This window comes from Rhinichthys klamathensis, unplaced genomic scaffold (genome assembly GCF_029890125.1).
Source record: "Rhinichthys klamathensis goyatoka isolate OS25496 unplaced genomic scaffold, OSU_Roscu_1.1 h1tg000005l_1, whole genome shotgun sequence".
NCBI classification, from domain to species: Eukaryota; Metazoa; Chordata; class Actinopteri; order Cypriniformes; family Leuciscidae; genus Rhinichthys; species Rhinichthys klamathensis.
The window spans coordinates 2,156,132-2,178,181 of NW_026606558.1; the positions used below are offsets into that span (position 1 = coordinate 2,156,132).

Consider the following 22,050-nt stretch of genomic DNA (forward strand, 5'->3'; position numbering starts at 1 on the left):
TTTCACACCAACCTGCTTGCCTATTGTAGATTCACTCTTCCCAGCCTGGTGCAGGTCTACAATTTTCATCCTGGTGTCCTTCGACAGCTCTTTGGTCTTGGCCATGGTTGAGTTTGGAGTGTGACTGTTTGAGGTTGTGGACAGGTGTCTTTTATACAGATAACGGGTTCAAACAGGTGCCATTAATACAGGTAACGAGTGGAGGACAGAAGAGCTTCTTAAAGAAGAAATTACAGGTCTGAGAGCCAGAAATCTTGCTGGTTTGTAGGTGACCAAATACTTATTTTCCACCTTAATTTACAAATAGATTCTTTAAAAATCCTACAATGTGATTTCCTGGATTTTTTTTTCTCATTTTGTCTCTCATAGATAGTTGAAGTGCACCTATGATGAAAATTACAGACCTCTCTCATCATTCTAAGTAGGAGAACTTGCACAATCAGTGGCTGACTAAATACTTTTTGGCCCCACTGTATATATAAAGTCTGCTTCAGTGACTTGCTAAAGAATAAAGTGTTCTAATGCTCTATGTGATTCTGTTCATCCCCATTGTTCTATAAATTAAATGTTGAAGTAACAGATATCGTCTGGCCTGCATAGGACATGTGATTTGATTGTGTCCATTTACCTGCACTTAACTGATTTATGTACCTTATGCTACAGTAGCATGATGTTGCAAACTTCATGTTTAAAGGTTACACTGAAAAGCATGATTCATTACAATATCAGTTTATAAAATGGTTTTGAATAGACCTTTAAATAGAGCAAAAGACTGAAGATGACATGATTCTGCACCAACAGAGCTGGTTTTAGTTTTGGGTGTCAGACATGAAGGATATGCTTGACATGCAATGAAAAGGTATAACCCAGTCTTGAAATGTGGTCATGCATTCTCTCTAAGAGTCTTTTGATCACAATAATAGACAAACCCACAATAATACACACATTTTTTTTAAAGCTACAAGATTGTGTGCTTATGTCTTCCATAAATATGCAAGCATTATTTAATAACAAAAACTTTTAAAATGTGATTTTTTTATTTAATGTCTTTAAAATTATTTACACCAGAAAAGTACTTTAAAAAAAAAAAATTTGTCAATATAATATATTGTCACTTTACAATGAGCACAAGAATAAAAGTCAGTCATCAAGTGCCATGAGGTAAGTTAACAATTTTACAATTCAGGTGTGGAGAATACGTTTTTTTTTAAACTTCCTAATAATACTCTTCTGTTACATCACCAGATCAGCGCCAAGCTGAGGTTTTAATACATCATTAAATCCATCCTGTGCGCTTCAAACATTTCTAACTTTGCTTGTTTGGTAAACCATGCATGCTCGAGTCTTCATTCTTCTCAGAGTGACAGCAGCCTCATTCCCGCCTCACTCCCCGTGCTCCAGTGGCAGTGACGTGACACACTTCTACATCAGCGCCGAGCTTACGCAGCTCATCCAGCCAGATCTGTTGCTTCTGTGACAGACGGTCATTAGGACCCTTCACTTCCACCAGCTAGAAGAACACAACTCAAATAAGCTATGTTTTCAAGCATTTCCGTTGTTTCATAACACCGTAATCTTATTAAATCAGTTACATAAGTTACTTTCTGGAGTATTTAAAAGTTGAATACACTGTGAAATTCGTCACTACGTCTCTGACTCACCTTGTACTTCTTGTTGGACATGCTCCAGACTACCAGATCTGGAAGTCCTCCTCTGCAGTGCCTGTAGTCCTTTGCCATTCTGAGGACCACACCGCTTAAGAAGTGGCCACCCAAACACTCTACTAGACTCTAAAACCAGACAAAGAAAATTAAGTACAATGTGCTTGTTTGCGGTAGTGAACAATCTGGCACACAAAGTATAATCAATTCATATTTTAATGATGTCGAATGAAAATGTTAAAGTCACCATAAAATTAAAACTGATAATCCTTGTTTTTTTATGGAATATTGCATTATTTTTTATAAATATGTGCTCATCGTTATTATTTTTCAATTCATGTTCCCTCGTAATCTTTAATCAATATAACTTTCCTTCCCACTTGCAGCAATTTCTCTTTTCTGATGACATGTTTATGGACAACCTGTCACTCACACGAGATCGTAGCTAAAGCAAATGACAGCGATCCAAAGATCCAATCAATTCCCCATGGGCAAAATCAAGTCACAGGCAACATTTTTTCTTGTTCAAGAAATTTCACTCAGATATGCATATTACAATATGGAAGAAAAGACTATTGCAACTTCAGTTTCATGCTGACTTTAAATGTTAATATACACTAAGAGAAGTATGCTTTTCTAAGAAAAAAATTATTAAACAATGTAACTTTTATAGAAACACCAAGTAAGTTTTGGCGCTATTTTAGTCAAAAAATAAAACTGCATGCATTTTTGTTGTGCTTCGGCTCTGCGTGACTGCAGATGAATTTGACCCTTCACAATAGATGATGCTTTACAATTAACTCTATTAGTGCTATGGCAATTTATCTCCTTGTCACTTTTACAATCACTCAGTTCTCACCATCTCCAAAAAGCCAAGCCAATGTTGGTTCTTGTTTTATTACGAGCTCTGCTGCTCCCCTGATCTGTGTGTGGTTTTTTAAACGGGTGATTCGGAGGTTTGAGATTTTTGCTCCATGTCAACCTTTCTCACTCGTTGTGACTCGTCAAAGTAGCCGGAGCACCTTTTCTCTATTTACCAATATGACAAGACAAGCACGGGCGAGGGATGCAAGTACTCAATTTCCCATGAAAACCATTCCAACAGGTCTAAAATATAAACACTAATAATAGGCTTACTATAGTGAATCAGGGTAAGACAAAAAACATGTTTTGGAAAAAGGATTGATCATGCATTGACTCATTATTTTAAATTGGTTTTTAAAAAAGTTACATAGTGTACCTTTAATGAATGACGTTAAAGACACTTTGAGGAGTTTCTACCACTAGTAGAAAAATGAATGGGAGCGATTGCAAAACTCAATGTGGCAGCAATAGAAAAAGAGCCAATTGTCTTTTAGATTGAGATGCTGTCTGTTTTTTTACTCTAAAACACGACTGAACATTAACTTGATTTTATTGCTCATTTGAAATATGGGTAACACTTTAGTTTAGGGTCCATTTCTCGCTATTGACTAGTTGCTTATTAGCATGCATATTACTAGGATATTATTGGCTGTTAATTAGTACTTATAAAGCACATATTAAAGCCTTATTCTGCATGACCATATTCTACATCCCTAAACGTAACAACTACTTATTAATAAGCAGTAATTAGGAGTTTATTGAGGCAAAAGTCATAGTTAATAGTTAGTTAATAGTGAGAATTGGACCCTAACCGAAATATGTTACTAAAAAGTAATCTTTGCAAAAAGGTTCCCCATTCAAGTAGACCGGAGCTGCTGGAAAGCTATTACCAAGATGGTATGTATGAACGAACATGGCGTAAAGAATCTGTGATTACCTGTGCCTGCTGAAGAGAGGAGAAGCGCTCCCAGTTTATCAGCGCACACACTCTCCCCTCTTGTGCGGTCCACACATCAGCGAGCAGCTCCTGCAGCGTCTCTGCAGACGCCTCGCGCAACATCTCAGTGCGAGCCTCAATGGCTTCCCGCCGGTTACCATAGAAACAATCAGTGTGCAAATCTAAAGGACAAGTCTGGGAAAGGGCATAGAGTCATTGATCACTGATCTCTTGGGGTGGTATGACCTGACAATAAAGCGTAACCCTGAACGAGTGAAGCACACAGCATTCCTTCTTTAATTATTCTGTACCTGGTATGGGTTTCGGAAGACATCAGGAACCCCGTCGATAAAGATGATGTCCCACATGAGGAGTCCAAACAGAGTGGAAAATGTAGAGCCTTCTCCATGAATACCTTAAAAGGGGAAAACAGATTACTTTACAGCAACATAAAGAATGCAGAATGTATGCGCTAGTGCAGGGTTTCCCAAACTTGTGGTCGTGTGGCAACTGAAGGGGGTTTGTGAGTTGATTTAAAGCTAATAATTCATCATACAAATGTAAAATAAATCATTAAAAATTAAAAATAAAACTCATAAAATTTTATTGGTTTAATTGAATGTAACCATTACCCGGCATCAGAGAACTGTGAACATGCAAACGTGTTGTTAAATTATTAAAAAATTACCGTAAAATCTCAGGCGGTATTTTAAGTAAATATTTTAGGTCAAAGGGGTTAGGCTGACAAAAATGGTTTGGGAATCCTTTTATTTGCTAGCTTTAATTACAAATTTGAATGAATTTAGGAAAATATATTTGATTATTTTTAGCAAATGATTCTGAAACAATATATTTTTTAAAACACCAAAAAAATAATGTACTTTCCACGCAAATACAATGAATGAGGACTGGAGCTTCCAGGCTTTTAAGAATCATAAAAGTGGTCTTTATCATTTATATTTGAATGCTTCTGAAGTCATATATTGCTTTTAAAGAGAGACTGAAATTGAAATAATTTTCATTGTAAATCTGTACATGACGTAATTAGCGATGTCAGATTTGTAAACAAATCATCTGTTTAAGTCAAATCTTTTCAATGAATCACCTGATCTGGTTCAGAAACCACTCTGAATGATTCAGACATCTGTACATCTCTGATGTACCAAGGAGAGCTAGGCTTGTAGAGTAGATTTCATCTTCTGCATCATTTATTACTGCAGGCTACATTCTTCAAAATTTCTCATTTTTTGTTCCACAGAAAAAAGAATGTCATTTCGAGGTTTGAAAATGACAATGAGGCTAACTTTAATTTCTGAGTGAATTATCCTTTAACTTCCTTCATCTTGATTGTGCACAAACAAAATGTGATGCCAGACCTTGATCAAATCCAAGTGTTCTGTAGTGTTCCAGAGCCAGTTCCTCAACAGAACACATGACCATAGTCCCTCGTCCCTCTCTGGAACCTTCATCCTCATTGACGGCTCTAAGGAACACTGATTTGCCCATTCCACCCTCATGAGGAAAGAGCTGGCCTCGAATTGTGACCTGTTAAAACACAGTTGTAAACTGTAAGTCAGTGTTGCTTTTTTTTTTAAAAATCATCCACATTCCCCAATTACATGGAGATACAACTTTAGTATTTAGTAATTCTGACCACAAAATATATACAGTGAATAACACTTTTTATAATGGTGCCCCCTACAAAAATAAGGAAGAACTGAAGACTCACATGAGTGACATCCTGTACATGGACAGTGGGCAGATCTCGGAGCAGCAGACGGTACTTCTTCAAGCTAGCAGATTCCTTCATTCGGGAAGCTCGCTGATGAAGTGATAATTTGTGGCCTGTTCGGACCAGAGGGTCATTCAGTCCATCCCGAATAGCACAGATGGCCTGGATACAAAAGGCGTCAAATTCATTCAATCCTTTGAAAGAACATTTACGTATCCCATATAAAAGTAACATTAAAACAATATCTCTGTTTATATTTATCTACAATCAAATAAGGTACCTGCTCATGTTGTTTAAGATGTTGCTGGAGATTGAGAGCAAGTCTGTCCCACCAGCGCCCCCTACTGGTTACACAATACACTGACTGGGACAGAAGATTCCTGAGCTCCTCCACGGATTCCTACAATGCAGAAATGCAAAGATAAATAATTGAATTAATGAACCCATGTAAAATCAATATAAAGAATTAAGTGTTTACAATGGCATCATTCATTCCATGTACTAGTATCCACCCACATCATAGCGGCGAAGTCTTTGTGAAATCTCAACTCCTCGAGACAGTATACGGGTGTAGGTCCAGCCCACGGTGAAACACCGCAGAAAAACAGGCAGTTGTTCTTGATGACTGCACACATATTGAAACTCAATCCATCTTACAACAGCAAGCAAATTAAATGAAAGTTGCATTTTCTTTTTCAAACCTTATGTCGCAGGAGTCTTTAATCTCCTGCCAAGTGGCCTTTGCTGTAGTATAGAGGCCATGGGCGTCCTCCCAACTGCCTGTCTGCATTGCAGCAATCACTTCCTGCAGCATACGCATCGCAGTTTCGTACCTGTACAGAAGAACATCACAGAATCAAACATTTTACAATAATAACAGAAACGATAAACATTTTTCTAGAACATAATGACAAATACTGCCATCTTCAAATGAAGGTTTCAGAAGCAAACCTCACAAATCCTGTAAAAAAACATGTACAGATTGTAATGCTAAAAATTATGTTTAAATATTAATTTACAATATATATATATATATATATATATATATATATATATCATGGTAGCATTTGTTCCTATAATTTAAGCTTGTTTAATTTATTAATACATGTTTGTGTTACAGAATTGATTTTTTTAATTACTATACATAATTGTCATGAAAAAAAAAAAAATCACAATTAAAAAATCATAATGGTCCTAAAATAGACAAATAGGATCAAAAGTGTTTTGCAATATTGCATCAACAAAATAAGTACATAGTTAAGACACCTAATAAAAAGTGTGACATACTTTTCTTTTCTTCTGATTTTGGAGTAAAATTACCATTTGATCAAAGTTTTGTTAAAAAATAAATATAACACTGACCTGATGAGGTCATCCCTGTCCTGAAATAGTCTGGCCGAGCGATGTACAGCGTACTCTGGGAAAGCTAGACGGCCAGAATTGACCAGCAGAATGGTGTAGAGCTGCCCCTGACCTCCAGCGGCCGTCTCCTCCTCCTCCAAAGAGTCTGTGAGGGAGAACAGGAGCAGGACGCGGGAGAACACAGCGCGGGATCTGCGGCACAGGCGCACACAGGAACCTGCAGCCTGCTTGGCCCTGAAACAGACAAGTAACAGGACATCTGTTTTGTACAGTTTATATTATACACTTGTGTTAAAAAGATTGGGGTCGGTAAGATTTTTATATTACGCCTCAGTTATGTTAAATTATGCTGTTTTTACTGTATTTTTGATCAAATAAATGCAGCCTTGCTTTTTGCATGTATCTTGAACATCTCACCTCTTGAGAATGACTGCAGACGTGTTGTTTTGACTAACAAAGAGCGATCGCTGTTTCCCCAGCTGGAGTAGCCCTTCTACCAACTGCTGTTTCTGAGTCCCACTCCCTCCACGGCCAAGGTGAAATGTTTTGGCCAGGTTTCTGAGCTCTGGTGCAGGAAGCAGATCTAAAACTTCTTGGATGTCGTGAAGCTCCGATTCTGTCATAGGGAAGAAGTCATGAGCTGCAGTTAAGTATGTTATTGGGTTCTAAACTGTTAATAAATCAAAAGGGTCGACACATCTCACCACTAACCTGATTGTAAGAAGCCACATGCGACCAGTTCTTGAAAGACAGGTCTGAGGTCTGAGCTAATCTCGTTATATTCCACTTTACTGACCTGAAGCCATTTCAGCTTCCTTTGGAACAGACGGACATAAAGCATCTGGCCAGGAACTACAGGAGAGAGAGAGAGAGAGAGAGATGTCAGCAAACATGCACTAACACTACCATTCAAAAGTTTGGGGTCGGTAAGATTTTCTCTTTATTTTATATGTTTTTGAAAGAAGTCTCTTATGATCACCAAGATTTCATTTATTTGATCATATATACAATATTGTGAAATATAATTACTATTTAAAATAAATAATTTCTATCTTAATTTATTTTAATGTGGAATTTATTCCTGTGATGCAAAGCTGAATTTTCAGCATCATTACTCTAGTCTTCAGTGTCACATGATCCTTTAGATACGATTCAAATATGCTGATTTGGTGCTCAAGAAACATTTCTTATTATTATCAGTGATGAAAACAGTTGTGGTGCTTAATATTTTTGTGGATGCATTTTTGTTTCAGGTTTCAGGATGAATTTTTAAAAAAGAAATATAAATCTTTTGTGATAAATCTTGATATATAGTGATCAATTTAATGGATCCTTGCTGAATAAAAGTATCAATTTCTTTAAAAAAAAAATCATAATGACCATAAGCTTTTTGAATGATAGTGTATGTTACATAACTTACCTAGAGTGCATTGAGTTTTAAAAGACTATTGTTGCATATAAGCACAGAACTGAGACTTCAAAGTGACTTTGAAGTAGTTCCTCTACCTGAAAGCATCTGAAAAGTGTGAATTGCTGAGAAGTCATCTTCATTGAAGAGCAGCCTATCATCCTCATTTTCCAACACCGCCTCAAGGACAGTCCGAAAGTTTTGCAGGTAATACGGCCGCCTGGTGTCCTGATGCTCTGATTCCTCGTTGGCTTTCTCTACGGCAAGCATTTTGGGTTCATTAGCTGGTGTTGTAGTCTCAATGTCCTCATATATGGTCTTGCTTTTGATTTGACTCTCTGATGATGAAACATCATAGACACTGGACGAGGCATCAGTTTGATCTGACTTGACATTAGTGTCCTGTCTGTTTTCAGTTTTACTTTGAATATATCTACTTTTCTTATGTATGATGGAGGTTTCTGTAGTGTTTGTGTCGTTTTTAAGCACCTCCTCTGACTTCCGCTTCTTTATTCTGGATGAGGAGGAACATTTCACTGACTGAACGTCAGCGCTGCTGCTAGATTCTCCCAGAGCTGCCACAGATTTCTCAATGTTTTTCACTTGAGGTTGGATTGAAGCTGTTGGCTCTGTTGGTAGCGTGTCATCTGTATCCATGCCATCGGCTTTAGATTCAAAAGTTAAACTCTTCATGTAATTTTCCTTCTGTGAACTGCTCGATTCTGAATTACAGGCCTCTTCTTTTCCAGAGACATGAGTATTATCCGTCTCAGATTCCCCTGAAAGTCTAAGTGCTCTTCTAGACAGTTTAGAGGATAAACTCCCAAGACCAACTTTTTTAACTGCTTTAGTTTGTACATTTGTTTGGGATGATTCTTGTCTCATCACACAGTTCTTTTTAAAATATGGACTCGTATCAGCATCTTTCTCTCCTGGGCTTTTCTCTTTCCCGTTATTTCGAGTTACTGCACCATTAGAGGGTGTTTTGGTTATTTTCTCCTCCTTGTCATCACTGACAGCCAATGCATCTTCATGATCCTCTCCAAGAAACCTCTGGCATTGAGAGTCTATGTGTTCATTAATCTTGTAACGAGGTACAAGTTTGCCACACAGAGGACAGGCAAGTTTACAAGGTGGTGTATTCCTGAAAAATGAAGTTATGGAAGCAACCCCACCTCCATTGCTTGTTCTCTCTTTGATTGCACTGACTCTATGGCTATTTTTCTTCACGACTGAGAGTTGTCTGGCACTGCCTCTATTAGAAGAGCTGCCTTTCCCCATCCGAGACTCCATACCGGTCTGTTCATATGTTATCCCATCAACCAGGTAAACAACAAAAGGCTAAATATTTGTTTCTGAACCTGAAAGTACATAAAAGACTAAATAGTCATAGGAGAGGGTGGCATTCATTAGACAGTGTCTGAATTGTGTATAGGAAGGCTGCTTCATTGCATTCAAAGCAAAGGTTATTTTTGATGATTCTTTTGCAATGAATTGATTTGTCGTTTCAGACTCTGCAAGACTGACATAAAACAATACAAAAAAACATATTATGAAACGAAACAATAATTTCAAATATAGATTAAGCTATAAATAAAATACATATTATACCATTATAAATAAATCTGCAAATAATTGTACTGACCTGTTTTGTGCTGAAGTGAAATGTGAAGCTAGCTGCAAGAATTCATGGCGCCATTATTTTTTTTTGTTATTTTTCAAAATAAAAGCTCCAGTACTGTCTATGGCTATCTTACGTGCTACATACAGCCTGACAATTTATTTGAAAACAAACTTAACTTTTCATCGTATTTTCTCTGTTAAAAAGCTGTTATAGCAACGTGCGTTGTATAAAACGTTGTATAGTACTTTGTTTGATGTTTGACTGTGTATAGCCTAACATATTAAAGGAGAAACTTTTTTTCAAGTAATGTTGAAGGGATAGTTCACCCAAAAATTCTGCACATAAAAGAAGATATTTTGATAAATGTATCAGTGTTTTGTTTTTCCGTACAATGGAAGTCACTGGGCTCCAATTTGTATGGTACCCATTCATCTTTTTTTGTGTTCTGCAGAAGAAAGTCATACAGATTTGGGATTACATGAGAGTGAGTAATGATCCTATCCAAAGATTTTTAGATGGACTATCCCTTGACCACAGACCTTATTTTACTTAGGCTGTATATCAGAAACCATTTGGCCTAAAAATTTACGTCATTATATTTACCAATGAATCACTATTTTTTGTCTTCCTTTATAACAGACAATTAAGCCAGGTTTACAAACTCCACACAGCAGCCAAAAAATGTACACAATGTGAAAACATCTTGCTTCATAGATATGTGACTAACATGTCCTTTGTCTCATCCTTACTAAAGGAAAATTAATCATAGTTTATGTTGCACAAAAATAATAGCAGTTTTCTTGATTTGAATTGTAAAGATATTTTTGTCAATAGTTGATTAAAGTGAGAGCTTTTGTTTTTAGATTTAATTGCAACATTTTACTAAATATTAATGATAAAAAAATAAATATTCTGTAATTGTTCATTAAAAATGGACAAAAAGGACCATGAGACAGTGTTGGACTGAACTCAACAAATGGACAACAGTTGCAGTTTTATTTCAACTGTAGCTACAAACACACATTCCTTACACGAATGTTGGTGATACACTAAATTAAAAATATTTTTGCACTTTTAAGAGCATTTTCTTTACTAGTCTCAATTTGACGTGCACATATAAATTATTCTTTTCCTTGAGAGAGAGAAAAATATTGGGGGTATAAAGGCATATACAAACAGTGGTTTTCCCAAAGTCATTTTTGAGGTTGATATTTTAATGGATACTACTAGATTAAAATTAACAAGTAATGTATGACAGCCTTAACACTCATGAACCCTCAAGAAACTTTAACTGATTCAAATTTCTAGTTATTTTCAAATTAAACTCAGACAAAAGAACCCAAGATATTTTGCAGGTTTAAAAAGTTGGCTAATAAATGTAACCAAAATGAGGGAAATATATTTTCCTTAAGTTTGAGAAAATTACACAAGCTCAGAAGTGAGAGAATGTGGAAGAAACCAAAAATGAGAATATTTCTGCAGTCAAATAGTTATTCAAAAATAAAGTATCCAAAACCAATGTGGTTGCCATTTTTTTCCAAATATTATTCACTCGTTACATCAATTGTATAACAAATTCAAGGCACTTGCTGTGAAACGGGACACAACCCAGATACACAGATTACTTTTCCCCTTCATTTTTGATATATGATTTTATATATATATATAAAAACAAGGAACAGATTTAAGAACACATTTTAAAAAGTCTTCATTTCATCACAGTTTTAATACTAATTATTTTCATATGTCCGCTCTCGCAAAACATTGCTCGTTAATCCAGGCACACAGGGGTTTCTTTGGCACATTTCTGCTGCTTTCTGACAGAGGGGGGTGAGAGTGGAAAGGCTGCCAAAAGGCCTTCACGGTGGTTCAGTGCCTTGCTCAAGGCACAACAGCTGGTGACAGAGAAAGTAACCGATTCTGATTCGGGGCTTCCCGATACTGGCCACCCATACACTGAGAGCGATCAATATCAGATAGTAAGAATAATTACTACAACAGTAGAAGTCATGAATCACGGTAAGTTTCTTCACTAACCAAATTAAAGCCAAGTCTCTGAAAATCCTGATTACACTTTTTTTCGGTGTATTTTCCGACAGGTATTAATGATTGCTATTACAATTAGGGTCCTCATTAGTAGGGTTGCAGAAACGGCAAGAAAAGGGTCAGTTATGTCTTATTCAGGATAAACAACAGACATATTGGGCAATGTAGATCCTTTTAATAGTTTTGGACCAAGTTAAAGCAATAGTTTACCTAAAGATTCTGTAATCATTTACAGAAATGACTCTTGTCATTCCGGACCTGTATAACTTTATTTCTGCACAACACAAAAAAAGAAGATTTGTATTTATTTATCCATGTTTTTTAGTCCATGCAATGAAAGCCAATGAGGTCCAGTGTTGTTTTGGACCCCTTCATTGTATGGGCAAAAGCAGTTCTTCAAAACATCATCTTTTGTGCTCCACAGAAGTCATACGGGTTTGGAAATGACACGAGGGTAAGTATATGATGACATAATTTTCATTTTTGGGTGAACTATCCCTTTAAGGCTCATAATTAAACAGCAGTGTGTATTATAGCAATTATCAACGGTCTGATTTTTACCTTTCCCTCATGTTCAAAGTGATATTAAGGCACAATAAACTATAACTAGGTCATGTGATTTGTCGCCAATAATGAATAAACAGCACATTTCCCCTATCAGAAGAACAATCTTCTGGGTGGGTAACCGTAACAAATAATTCACAGCAAAAATCAGGAAGGTGTATTCTTAGTCCTTCCAGCAACTTATGTAAAATTCTGTTCAACAGATACAATCAGGTAAAAGGCTGAATGAGATAATTTCCAAAGACAACATAAACATGACAATACACCAACAATAAATAAATAAAACTCACATAAAAGATAATAAACGAAAGAAAAACAGCAGAAAAATAGAAAGTGAATGAAAAGTTTAGAAGGAGGTTTTCTGCTAATTGGCTCTGTGGTGATGGAGCAGGAAGTTGACATCTCAGTTGAGGCACAATGTTGTTTTGCTCTCTCCAATGTTTTAGCAAGGTCTTGTTTGTCACATAGTCTTTACATCGCTCTCAACCGCTACATTGCTGCTGGTACCGGCGGTTGAGTTCTCGCAGCTCTTTCTCGCGAACGCGCCGTGCCTTGCTGGACTTTGTGGAGCGGCTGGAGCGAGTGGACTGGGCTGATTTAGTGCTGTGGCAGCGTGAGGACGCTCTCTTCAGGAGGTTCTGGGAAATGGACCGCTGCAGGTTCTTCATAGAGGAGGAAGCTGCCATGCTGACAACCCAAGGGTGTTTAAGTGCTTGGCCCGCAGTGAGACGCTCATTTGGATCCACCGTGAGGACACGGTCAATGAAGTCCTTGGCAAGGTTGGAAACACTTGGCCATGGCTGTCAGAAAACAGAAAAGAAATAGAAAATGGCTTAAATAAAATGATTCAGACATTCTCAAAAGATTTTGAGACTTGTTCTGTATAATCAACAACACATAACAACCTAGCTTATTATAATAGAAGATAATATCATACATTTTAATTATACTTGTATACTTAATACTTGTTGTAATTATACATCATTTGCTGTTATTGCAATAGTAATATACTGTTATAATGTTATGTTACTGATTTTTATTGTTTTTGAAAGAAGTATCTGATGCTCACCAAGGCTGCATTTGACCAAAAATACAGCAAAAACAGTAATAAAAACGGTAATTTTAAAGGGTGAAATATTACAAATAACAGTTTTATATTTTATAAAATGTAATTTATTCCTGTGATGGCCAAGCTGAATTTTCAGCATCATTACTCCAGTCTTCAGTGTCACATGATCCTTCAGAAATCATGCTAATATGCTGATTTGGTGTTCAAGAACATTTATCATCAATGTTGGAAACAGTTGTGCTGATTCATATTTTTTTGGAAACAGTGATGCATTTTTTTCAGGATTCTTACTCTAAACAAAGTACAAATCCTAACATTACAATAACATTATGAATGTCTTTACTGTCACTTTTGATCAATTTAAATGTGTCCTCCCTTGCTGAATAAAAGTATGAATTTCTTTCAGAAATTAAAAATCTTGCTGTACCTACCAACTTTTTGAATGATAATATAATATAACAAGAAACAAACAAGGTCCAGTCGACTATAACAATAGCCGATATTGGAGAGCATAATTCAAGTTTGTTGAAATAGAAAGCAAGGGCCGCATGATCACCTCTGCCAGGACTGGCTAAATCAATACAAGAAGGTTTCAGCAATGCAAAACATACAAACTAGTTACTTTAAGTTAATTTTTCACTCTTCCTAGAACATCTTTAGACTAGTCGTGCATGTCCCGATATGTTATGACAACTGGCCAAACACTAGCAGTTCTATAAGCAAGAGAGAAAACAAAACATGGCTGAGTTTTTGTTGGTTAGCATGACTTCTCCAGGGCTTTTCCCTGTTAAGTCCACATTGGTCTCGTCTGTGACTCACAGCAGCAGAGAGGCCCTGACGCACACACTCTGCCAGGAACTCTGTGGCCTTACATCACACGCTCATGCAGGGGGTTACTGCGGGATAACACATCATGATGACAGGACTGTCCAGCTAACACAAACACTCTCCCCAAAATACAAGCACATGCGAACACACCAAAACTTGCATATAAATACTCATACGATAAATAGAGGAATCCAAATAAACATACTCAGAAATCCAAGGTCAACAGACAGAGACAAATGGTTGGCAAAAGTTTAAAGTGTTTGAAAAGCATTTTGTGAAGAATAGAAACAGAGCGCACTTAGGGCCAAAAGACAGAAAGAGGCAGTACTATCATAGCCTGTTGTGTTCTGGTGGCTTTGTGGGGAATATTTCTATTTAGGAATGCAGATCTGAATGGACTGTATAAAAGCCTCAAGTAGCTATATAGCAGGAGACAGACATTTTCAGTGGGGCACTGCCATTCTTATTCTAAAAGTTTGTGTAGTGCAGAATGAGTCATCAGTATTTTTGGACCGTTTTACCAGAAAGAAAGACTGAACATTTTAAATGTGTATCTGCTAATGGCTCATTTTGTCAAGTTATCAGAGAATATTAGCATATAGATGGCCTCAAAGCGAATAGGCACATCAAAAAGCCTTTGCTCACTAGACTACAGACACTAAATATATGCTAGAGCTACACGATTAGGCTAATCGGTAAAAGACTGCGATCTGGATTAAAACACCCACGTGATCTTATTCCTAAATGACAACGATACGGCTGTCTATTAAACCTAGAATGTAAAAAAAAAAGTATTTGTCATTGTATCAATCATTCAAGAGATTCGTTTAAAAACGCGGATTAATCCAGTAATGAAACAAGTGCAGTCTTTATGAGTGAGTCACTGAGTCATTCATCTAAACCTTTTTTTTATTTTTTATAATCAATTCAAATTAATTAAATATTTCTTATTTAAAATGTACAATTTGGCAGAACCTCTAAGTAAATGACATGTTTTGTTGTCTATTCAGAATTGTGGGTGAATCATCACCTCTATTTTAAACAAAAATGTATCCAAAATCGTGCAGCTCTAATATATGCCATGCAATACCAAAGTCATGACTTCAGTTCCCAGACAATGGATGAACTAATTCAAATATGTACCTTGAGTGCAATGCAAACATGCTTCGGATAAAAGCATCTGCAAATGTACAAATGTAAATGTAATCATTTAAAACTCCAGTCCGTAACTTTTTTAAGTTAAAAATAATCCAAAATAATTATATTAAAAAAAAACTTATTCTGCCAGTGGTCAAAACTATCTGCTTGCCATAGCTAGATTCAAAACGGTTAGCTTGTAATAATGATTTTAATTCCAGTGGTACTGGTGGGTTTCCGCGGGAAATTCGAGCATGTCTTTGCGTCATGACGTCACACCCGAACACATAAAGGAGTTTCGGCTAGCCGGCTATACTGCGCGTGACGAGATGTTTAGATGTATAGGCTTTTCTCGCAGCACTTTACATAATTAAACTTATGGCATCCAGAAAGATCCAAACAACAATCATCAGTGTCAACTGGAGATTCAGCAGTTATAAAACCCAAAAGACTTCGTACTTCGGATTTAAGGTGGCTAGAGAAAGAGAAAGAAACCGTCTCATGCGAACACAAGGATTTAAACATCGGCGGGGCTTTTGAAAAGTGCGTGAACTCCGTGTTTTGAAGGGGTTCAAAACGGAAGAAGAGACGGCTTTTTTCTGCTGAACAAGTAAGACATTTCAATAGTTCAATCGTGTAACAGTACGTTTTCTTAATTCACACAGTTATGGAGTTTCCTTTGTTGTGCCTTTCTCGTTTTGCTATTATGGAGAATATGAATTCTGAACTACACAGGTAACCATAAAACACATTAAATTTAACATTAGTCACGCAATGCTGATGTGATGTTGTTAACATGAACAATTTGAGAACAAAGTAGGCTATAATTTGCACGGTTGCTGTAAATCGCGTTGATTAAATCTAACGAAGCTTATCATGTCGAATGCTTTTTCCCCCTTAGTTGGTCAGAACAAAAATGGATGTTACTTACTTGTTCAGAAGACATTTTCTAATGAAAATTCTTATGTTGGTCAAACTTTCAAAAAGTGAATCTGTGATTCTGTATGACAGTATCCACACAGCGCGGTGACTGACAGCACCACTCGCCTCAAAGCACTGTGTTCATCCGCGCTGTTTCATGCCGATTTACAACCCACGTAAAGATGATAATTCCGCGAATCACTGCAGTTACAGATTTCGAACAGAGAGATGGCGACAAAGAGGAAAAGATACGGACTGCAGCTTTAAATAAATTCCTCGCGTTTAGAATTTTAATATAGTTTGCAGTACAATTAAAAGTCAAAGTAAAAGCTGTTGTTTGCTTTATATGCCACTAGTGGCACCAAATGGTTTCACAAACCCTTCCCATCTATGATACAGTTTTGCCATATAGCAACACGTCATTGTTTTTTACTTTCTCACTGTTGAAAAAATAAATAAATAATCCAACATATTGCATTGTTACAATAGGCCAGTCTTCAAGAAATGTCAAAGAATTATGTTTTTAAGCCACATGATAATGAAAATATTAATGTACAAGACCGTTTTTCCTGGGGTCACTCATAGAGGTAAGACACATTCTGAAGTGTTGCTCAAACATTATTAAACTGTACACTGTACAGATGTACTGTAACTGAAATTCTGCCAAATCTGTTTTGTAGCTCGAAAAGTAGAGCATAGAGCTAGCAATGTCAAGGGCATGGGTTCGATTCCCAGGGAAAGCAAGGACTGTTGTAGTACCTCATGATAAAATGTGTACCTTAAATCCTATGTCGTTTAGACAAAAGCATTTGCCAAATGCATAAATTCCTAAATTATTTATTTAAATGGGTTTATAATAATGCAGTTCTATTTAAAGGATTTAAACATTTTAATTCTGATTTACAGTATGTTTTATATATTCAGGAGATGAAAACAGCTATAGTCTACGGAAAAACTGCAGGGGGTTTGTGAGGTTATGAAAAACGAATAATTAAATTCTAATGTTGGCACTGAATAAAAGTGCAAAAATATGTTTCCTTAACGCTCAACGGACAAACAGGTAGTACCGCCCCAAACTCAAACCATTTGTTGAGTCAATGTTGCTATGTCAGGCCGCTCAAACAAACAGTGCAATGCTGAAAGCGCCACAGACCACAGTGCTTACGCTTTTCGGGGAAATCAACCAACTAATGGCTTACTTATACATGTCTCTGCACAAATATAAACATAACAAAACAATTACACACATCAGCATTAAATTTGGGGTAGGTAAGAGTTTAACATCAAATAATAACACTTCAGAGCTTTAAAGGTGAATACCACCACCCTAACATATGAAGCATACTTCATAAGAGCTTGTTTGTTTGCAAAAGCAGTCAGCCAAAAACAAATAAATCATTAAGTATAGAACATTGCAAGTGGGCCCAAAAACATGGCACACAAATACTTCTGGGTTTAATAAAACCAAGTAACAAAGCATATGCTTTATAGCACGTCTATAACTAATCAAAAACATCTGCATTTCCAATCTCCCAGCAACTCTTGTTTTGCACATACATGATCCACACTGACGTGACTTCTCATATAAATCTCATAAATATAGCACACACATGCAGCTCAAAAATATACCGAGTGCAAAAACAGGCACTATTAGGGTACATTATTTAAGAAGATTTTATCTATGTTGATTATCCCTTCGGGGTATGACACATCGAGTTTGGCTAAAACTTTTTTAGAAACTTGAAAGTCACCATGAATTCAAAATGGACAATTCTTATTTTTTATGGAATATTGCAGCATTTATTACACGTCATTATTTTTTTTTTATTCACGTGCCCTCGTAATCTTTAGTAAAAATGACTTCCCCTCCCACTTGCAGCAACATCTCTTTTCTTCTCTGATGATGTGTTCACTGGCACGAGGGCGGTACAACCTGTCACTCACATGAGATCACAACAATCGCAAACAACAAAGATCCAATCAATTCCTAGGGACAAAATCAAAACCACCCTACATTTTTTTCTTGTTTGAGAAGCCGCTTCACTTTGACAAACGTCATAATAGAAACTACTATCTCAACTTCCATTTCGTGCCGACTTGAACTTGGTATAAAGCTTTTTTTAAGCTTTATCTATATAAGACGTGAAGGCTTTTAGTGGTGTGTTATGGATCCACTTTTAGTGGTGTGTTATGGATCCACTTTTAGTGGTGTTATGGATCCACATTCCAGAATCCACTCCCTTCAGGTGTAAGTTAACGTGTGTGACACAAGCACATTGTTGAATACATATTTTACCCTTTAATGAGGCTGATACAAATCTGTAAGCCCACAATTATCTATTTAATGCTTGGCAGTGTTGACTTGAGATCACAAACATTATTAAAGATTCTGAAAGTATATTATTTGTACACATGCAGTGTATAGGTTATGTACACTATATGCAAATCATTCTGACATCACAATCATGAATAATTATTTTAAAGTGGTTGCATAGTCCTTACCTCGCCGGAGAAACTGTATTTCCCTTTGAGGATCTGTCGGTACAGGCGCATGCGATTGTCATCCTCAAAAGGCATGGTGCCACTGAGCAGTATGTAGGAGATGACTCCCAGCGCCCACATGTCCACTGCATTGGTGTACGGCTTACGAACGAGGATCTCAGGAGCGATGTACTCAGGCGTTCCACAGGTCGTCTTCATCAGGCATTCGTCGCCTTTCTTCCGCGTGCTGGCCAGGCCAAAGTCTGTGATCATAATCTTGGAATCAGCACCAGGATGGTAGTAAAGCAAGTTTTCAGGTTTCAGGTCCCTGTGCGTGATGCCCAACGTGTGGAGGTACTTCACGCCATCGAGAACCATCTGCAGCACCCGCGTGGCATCCCTTTCTGTGAAAGACCCACGGGCGATGATGCGGTCGAACAGTTCTCCGCCGGTGGCCAGCTCCATCACCATGTAGACCCGCTCAGCTGTCTCGAACACCTCCATCAGTTGGATGATGTTAGTGTGGCGAACCCGTCGCAGGACGCAAAGTTCAGATTCACATACTTCTCTGCCCTCACGGTAGCGGGTCTCGATCATCTTGATGGCGTATGGCTGCCGTGTGCTCCTGTGTTCCACTCGTACAACCCGACTGAAACTGCCCCGACCTATCAAAGCTTTGATATCATACTTAGCAGTCACTCGAGGGTCAAATTTGGCCCTGTATTTGGCTACCTTTTTCCGGTGTGGGTCAGCGGGCTCTGTCTGGCTGTTAGCTGGTGGAGGGGACTGGCTCACCTTCGCAGCAGCAGCCTGGCTTTGACCCTGAGGGGATTGCGAGCCTGTTTTCTCCCCGCCACCTTCACTTCTGATGAAGTTTTTATAGACATCGGTCTGATGCGGCTCTACCTTTTTGACTAGGTCAAGTTGGACGTCAGCGGGTGGCTCTGGGAGGACTTTGCTCGTCCTGCACCCCATCACATCAAAATCCTTCCTTCCTGGTGCCAGCAGCACATCCTCATCTCCAAGGCAACACGTCCAGTCCCACACTCAGTTACCTCTTCAGTCAACACCCCAGAATTGTGTGAATTCCAGTCGACGTGAAATGTTAATTTAATCAGATATTAATCTGAAATAAAATAAAACAAATACATAATTTATTAAGACTAGTATGATTATGTACATTAAGTAGCTATGTATATAACAAGTATATTTGCATTTTTGCTTATGTTTGATATCAAGTGTGAATAGTAACAGTTCATGCCGATATTGAAAAATAAAACAATATGACATTTTTGTAAAATAGTTTTGTAAATTATACTGTAAATTATACAATAAAACAAATTAGTTATATCATATTACATATGGATGGATGCATAGATTGAATAAATGCTATATCACAGGATGGATGGATGTCAAAATAAAATAGGTTTATACAACGTTTAGTTATGGATTCCGTTAACCGTATGTAATCGTTATATCGAGTTTAACCGCGTTATCATTCAAAGTCAGAAACTGATATTAGGAGCTGTTGTGATATGTGTTTACACAACGGCGTTGTGTAAGTTACACTGTCTCTGAGAAAAGAAGAGTCTGGTAATAAAAATGAATGACACCACTATTCATATCAGTTAGTGTCATAACATTTTAATTAAGCCCTTTATGTTGTTAAAGTATAGTTAAACTATAAACCGATCTTAAAACTGAATTTTACCACAAAAATTCCACTGGCCCCCCACAAAGACTCAAACTCAGACACTTGTTCACTTTTTCATCGCCCAAAACAAACTTGAAACTCTTTTCTTGAACTTTTCGTTACCTGCTACAGGCCTTAGCGGAGCCAGTTATGTTACAATGTCGTTAATAAAACATTAATAGAATTAAAAGTGAACGATACACCGGATATACGATAACTTACCCCCCAAAATCACAAAAAACTCCCCTTCCTGCAAAAAATCAATTGTTTTCCCGAGGCCTGGATCTAAAATTGAGCTTAATCGCTAAAGTTTCCGTGATGTTGTAGTTTTAACGACAACGGTATGAACTTAAGACGCAAACTGGAAACTTTAAAAGTCCAAATAGAGGTGAAAATTACCTTAAGAGGGGTTTTCTTACAGGCGATGGTGGGAGTAAGGCGAGATTCCCAGCGCCAGCCTCTTCACCCCAGTTTCAGCTCTTCTCTCCATTTTTCCGTATTTCTAAAACTTTAATCCTGCTAGAATGATAGCATCCCGTTAGTTTTTGCTAACATGAACATGTTGAGTCCAAAAATAAGGGTTGTTAACGTGTTTGTATAACTTTAATCGCGATGCGATATGAGAAGAAAAGTATGGAATTGAGACCGCCTGCTTGGAAACGGTGTTTTCGGAGTGGGACCACCTTTTTTCCTGTGTAGACCTTTCTTTCTTTCTCCCCCCCCTCTCCGTTTTTTTCTCCTTTTCTTTTGGGATAGGAAAGACCTCCGCTTGCTTCGACCCCTGCAACAAATAACGTGAAGCCAGCCAGAATCATAAATTTGGCCGACAAACAAACTACGGATAATGTCAATAGAGAGTTTTTAGGATAAACGTCAATGCATCTGCATTCTGTACAAACAGCCTAATGACTGAATTGTAAAATTGTAAGATTATATGAATTTCTGGATTAAAATTTATAATTTAGTATGTGAAATAATTTACAAAAGGTTGTGAAATATGCCTCATCAATATAAGACGTTTGTAAATTTCTTTTTTTTTTTCTTGAATTTTTTTTTATCTTTTGAAATGCATAATTTATTTTTTTGTCACAACTATTTTATTTTTAATGATTGTTTATTCATTTCATAGCTAGTTCTTTATGTGTCCGAGTTTGCACAATTACTTTTTTAATCTACACATTGTTAAAACCAATATGTTTTGCGAAGTTTAATTATTCATACAAATAAACTCTTGTAGGCTACTATTGTAAAGGTGTACGATTTAAATTAAGTATAAGTTTGCGCCATTTATTAATTAAGGTGTCATTTTAAAGCAATTATTGTCGAGTTTTAAAAATACAAAAAGCAAGAATTATTAAACATTTCACTTTACAAACTACTTTTCGCTTTTAGGACTATCCGGATGAAGGGACTTTTATATTGTACAAATCTGTTTCTCCGACCATTTAGCATGTAGCGTAGCTTGCTTCAATTTGACTGCTACTTACATATGACCATAGACTGTAAAAATGACGATCTACACTTTTAACACTAAGCTTTTTGTTTACTTTGGTCAATGAATTTATACCAGCCTGCCAATATATGTAATGCGTTGATAAATATTTCTCCATTAATTTTTTTATCCAAAAGCCTATATTTGCATTGAAGATAATTAATTTAATGTAGGCAAGGCAAGGCAAGGCAAGTTTATTTATATAGCACATTTCATACACAATGGTAATTC

At 37.0% G+C, this 22,050-nt stretch overlaps 2 protein-coding genes across 2 annotated transcripts; both read right to left on the reverse strand.

Annotated features, from left to right (window-relative positions):
- Positions 1 to 1,086: 1,086 nt before the first annotated feature.
- fan1 (FANCD2 and FANCI associated nuclease 1) lies at positions 1,087 to 9,674 on the reverse strand. The gene is made up of 14 exons (XM_056254827.1): positions 9,610 to 9,674; positions 8,063 to 9,325; positions 7,268 to 7,408; positions 6,974 to 7,172; positions 6,557 to 6,790; positions 5,896 to 6,027; positions 5,711 to 5,819; positions 5,475 to 5,594; positions 5,192 to 5,356; positions 4,839 to 5,007; positions 3,774 to 3,877; positions 3,463 to 3,657; positions 1,662 to 1,790; positions 1,087 to 1,510 (listed from the first exon to the last, which is right to left on the reverse strand). The coding sequence occupies exons 2-14, from the start codon at positions 9,255 to 9,257 to the stop codon at positions 1,373 to 1,375; spliced, it is 3,030 nt and encodes a 1,009-aa protein (XP_056110802.1). The 5' UTR covers positions 9,258 to 9,325; positions 9,610 to 9,674; the 3' UTR covers positions 1,087 to 1,372.
- Positions 9,675 to 12,680: 3,006 nt separating this feature from the next.
- On the reverse strand, positions 12,681 to 21,055 carry pskh1 (protein serine kinase H1). The gene is made up of 3 exons (XM_056254871.1): positions 20,727 to 21,055; positions 18,656 to 19,760; positions 12,681 to 12,998 (listed from the first exon to the last, which is right to left on the reverse strand). Exons 2-3 carry the CDS (start codon positions 19,607 to 19,609, stop codon positions 12,681 to 12,683), a joined length of 1,272 nt encoding a protein of 423 aa, XP_056110846.1. The 5' UTR covers positions 19,610 to 19,760; positions 20,727 to 21,055.
- Between the last annotated feature and the right edge of the window lie 995 nt (positions 21,056 to 22,050).

Bases quoted from the DNA above. Each gene is read 5' to 3' on its own strand.
- fan1 (XM_056254827.1), bottom strand. From the start codon at position 9,257: ATGGAGTCTCGGATGGGGAAAGGCAGCTCTTCTAATAGAGGCAGTGCC. The intron at 5,008-5,191 runs GTGAGTCTTCAG...GTGTTTTAACAG, and splicing joins ATGTACAGGATGTCACTCAT to GTCACAATTCGAGGCCAGCT. The intron at 3,878-4,838 runs GTCTGGCATCAC...TCCCCTTTTAAG, and splicing joins AACACTTGGATTTGATCAAG to GTATTCATGGAGAAGGCTCT.
- pskh1 (XM_056254871.1), bottom strand. From the start codon at position 19,609: ATGGGGTGCAGGACGAGCAAAGTCCTCCCAGAGCCACCCGCTGACGTC. The intron at 12,999-18,655 runs GTAAGGACTATG...GTTTTCTGACAG, and splicing joins AATACAGTTTCTCCGGCGAG to CCATGGCCAAGTGTTTCCAA.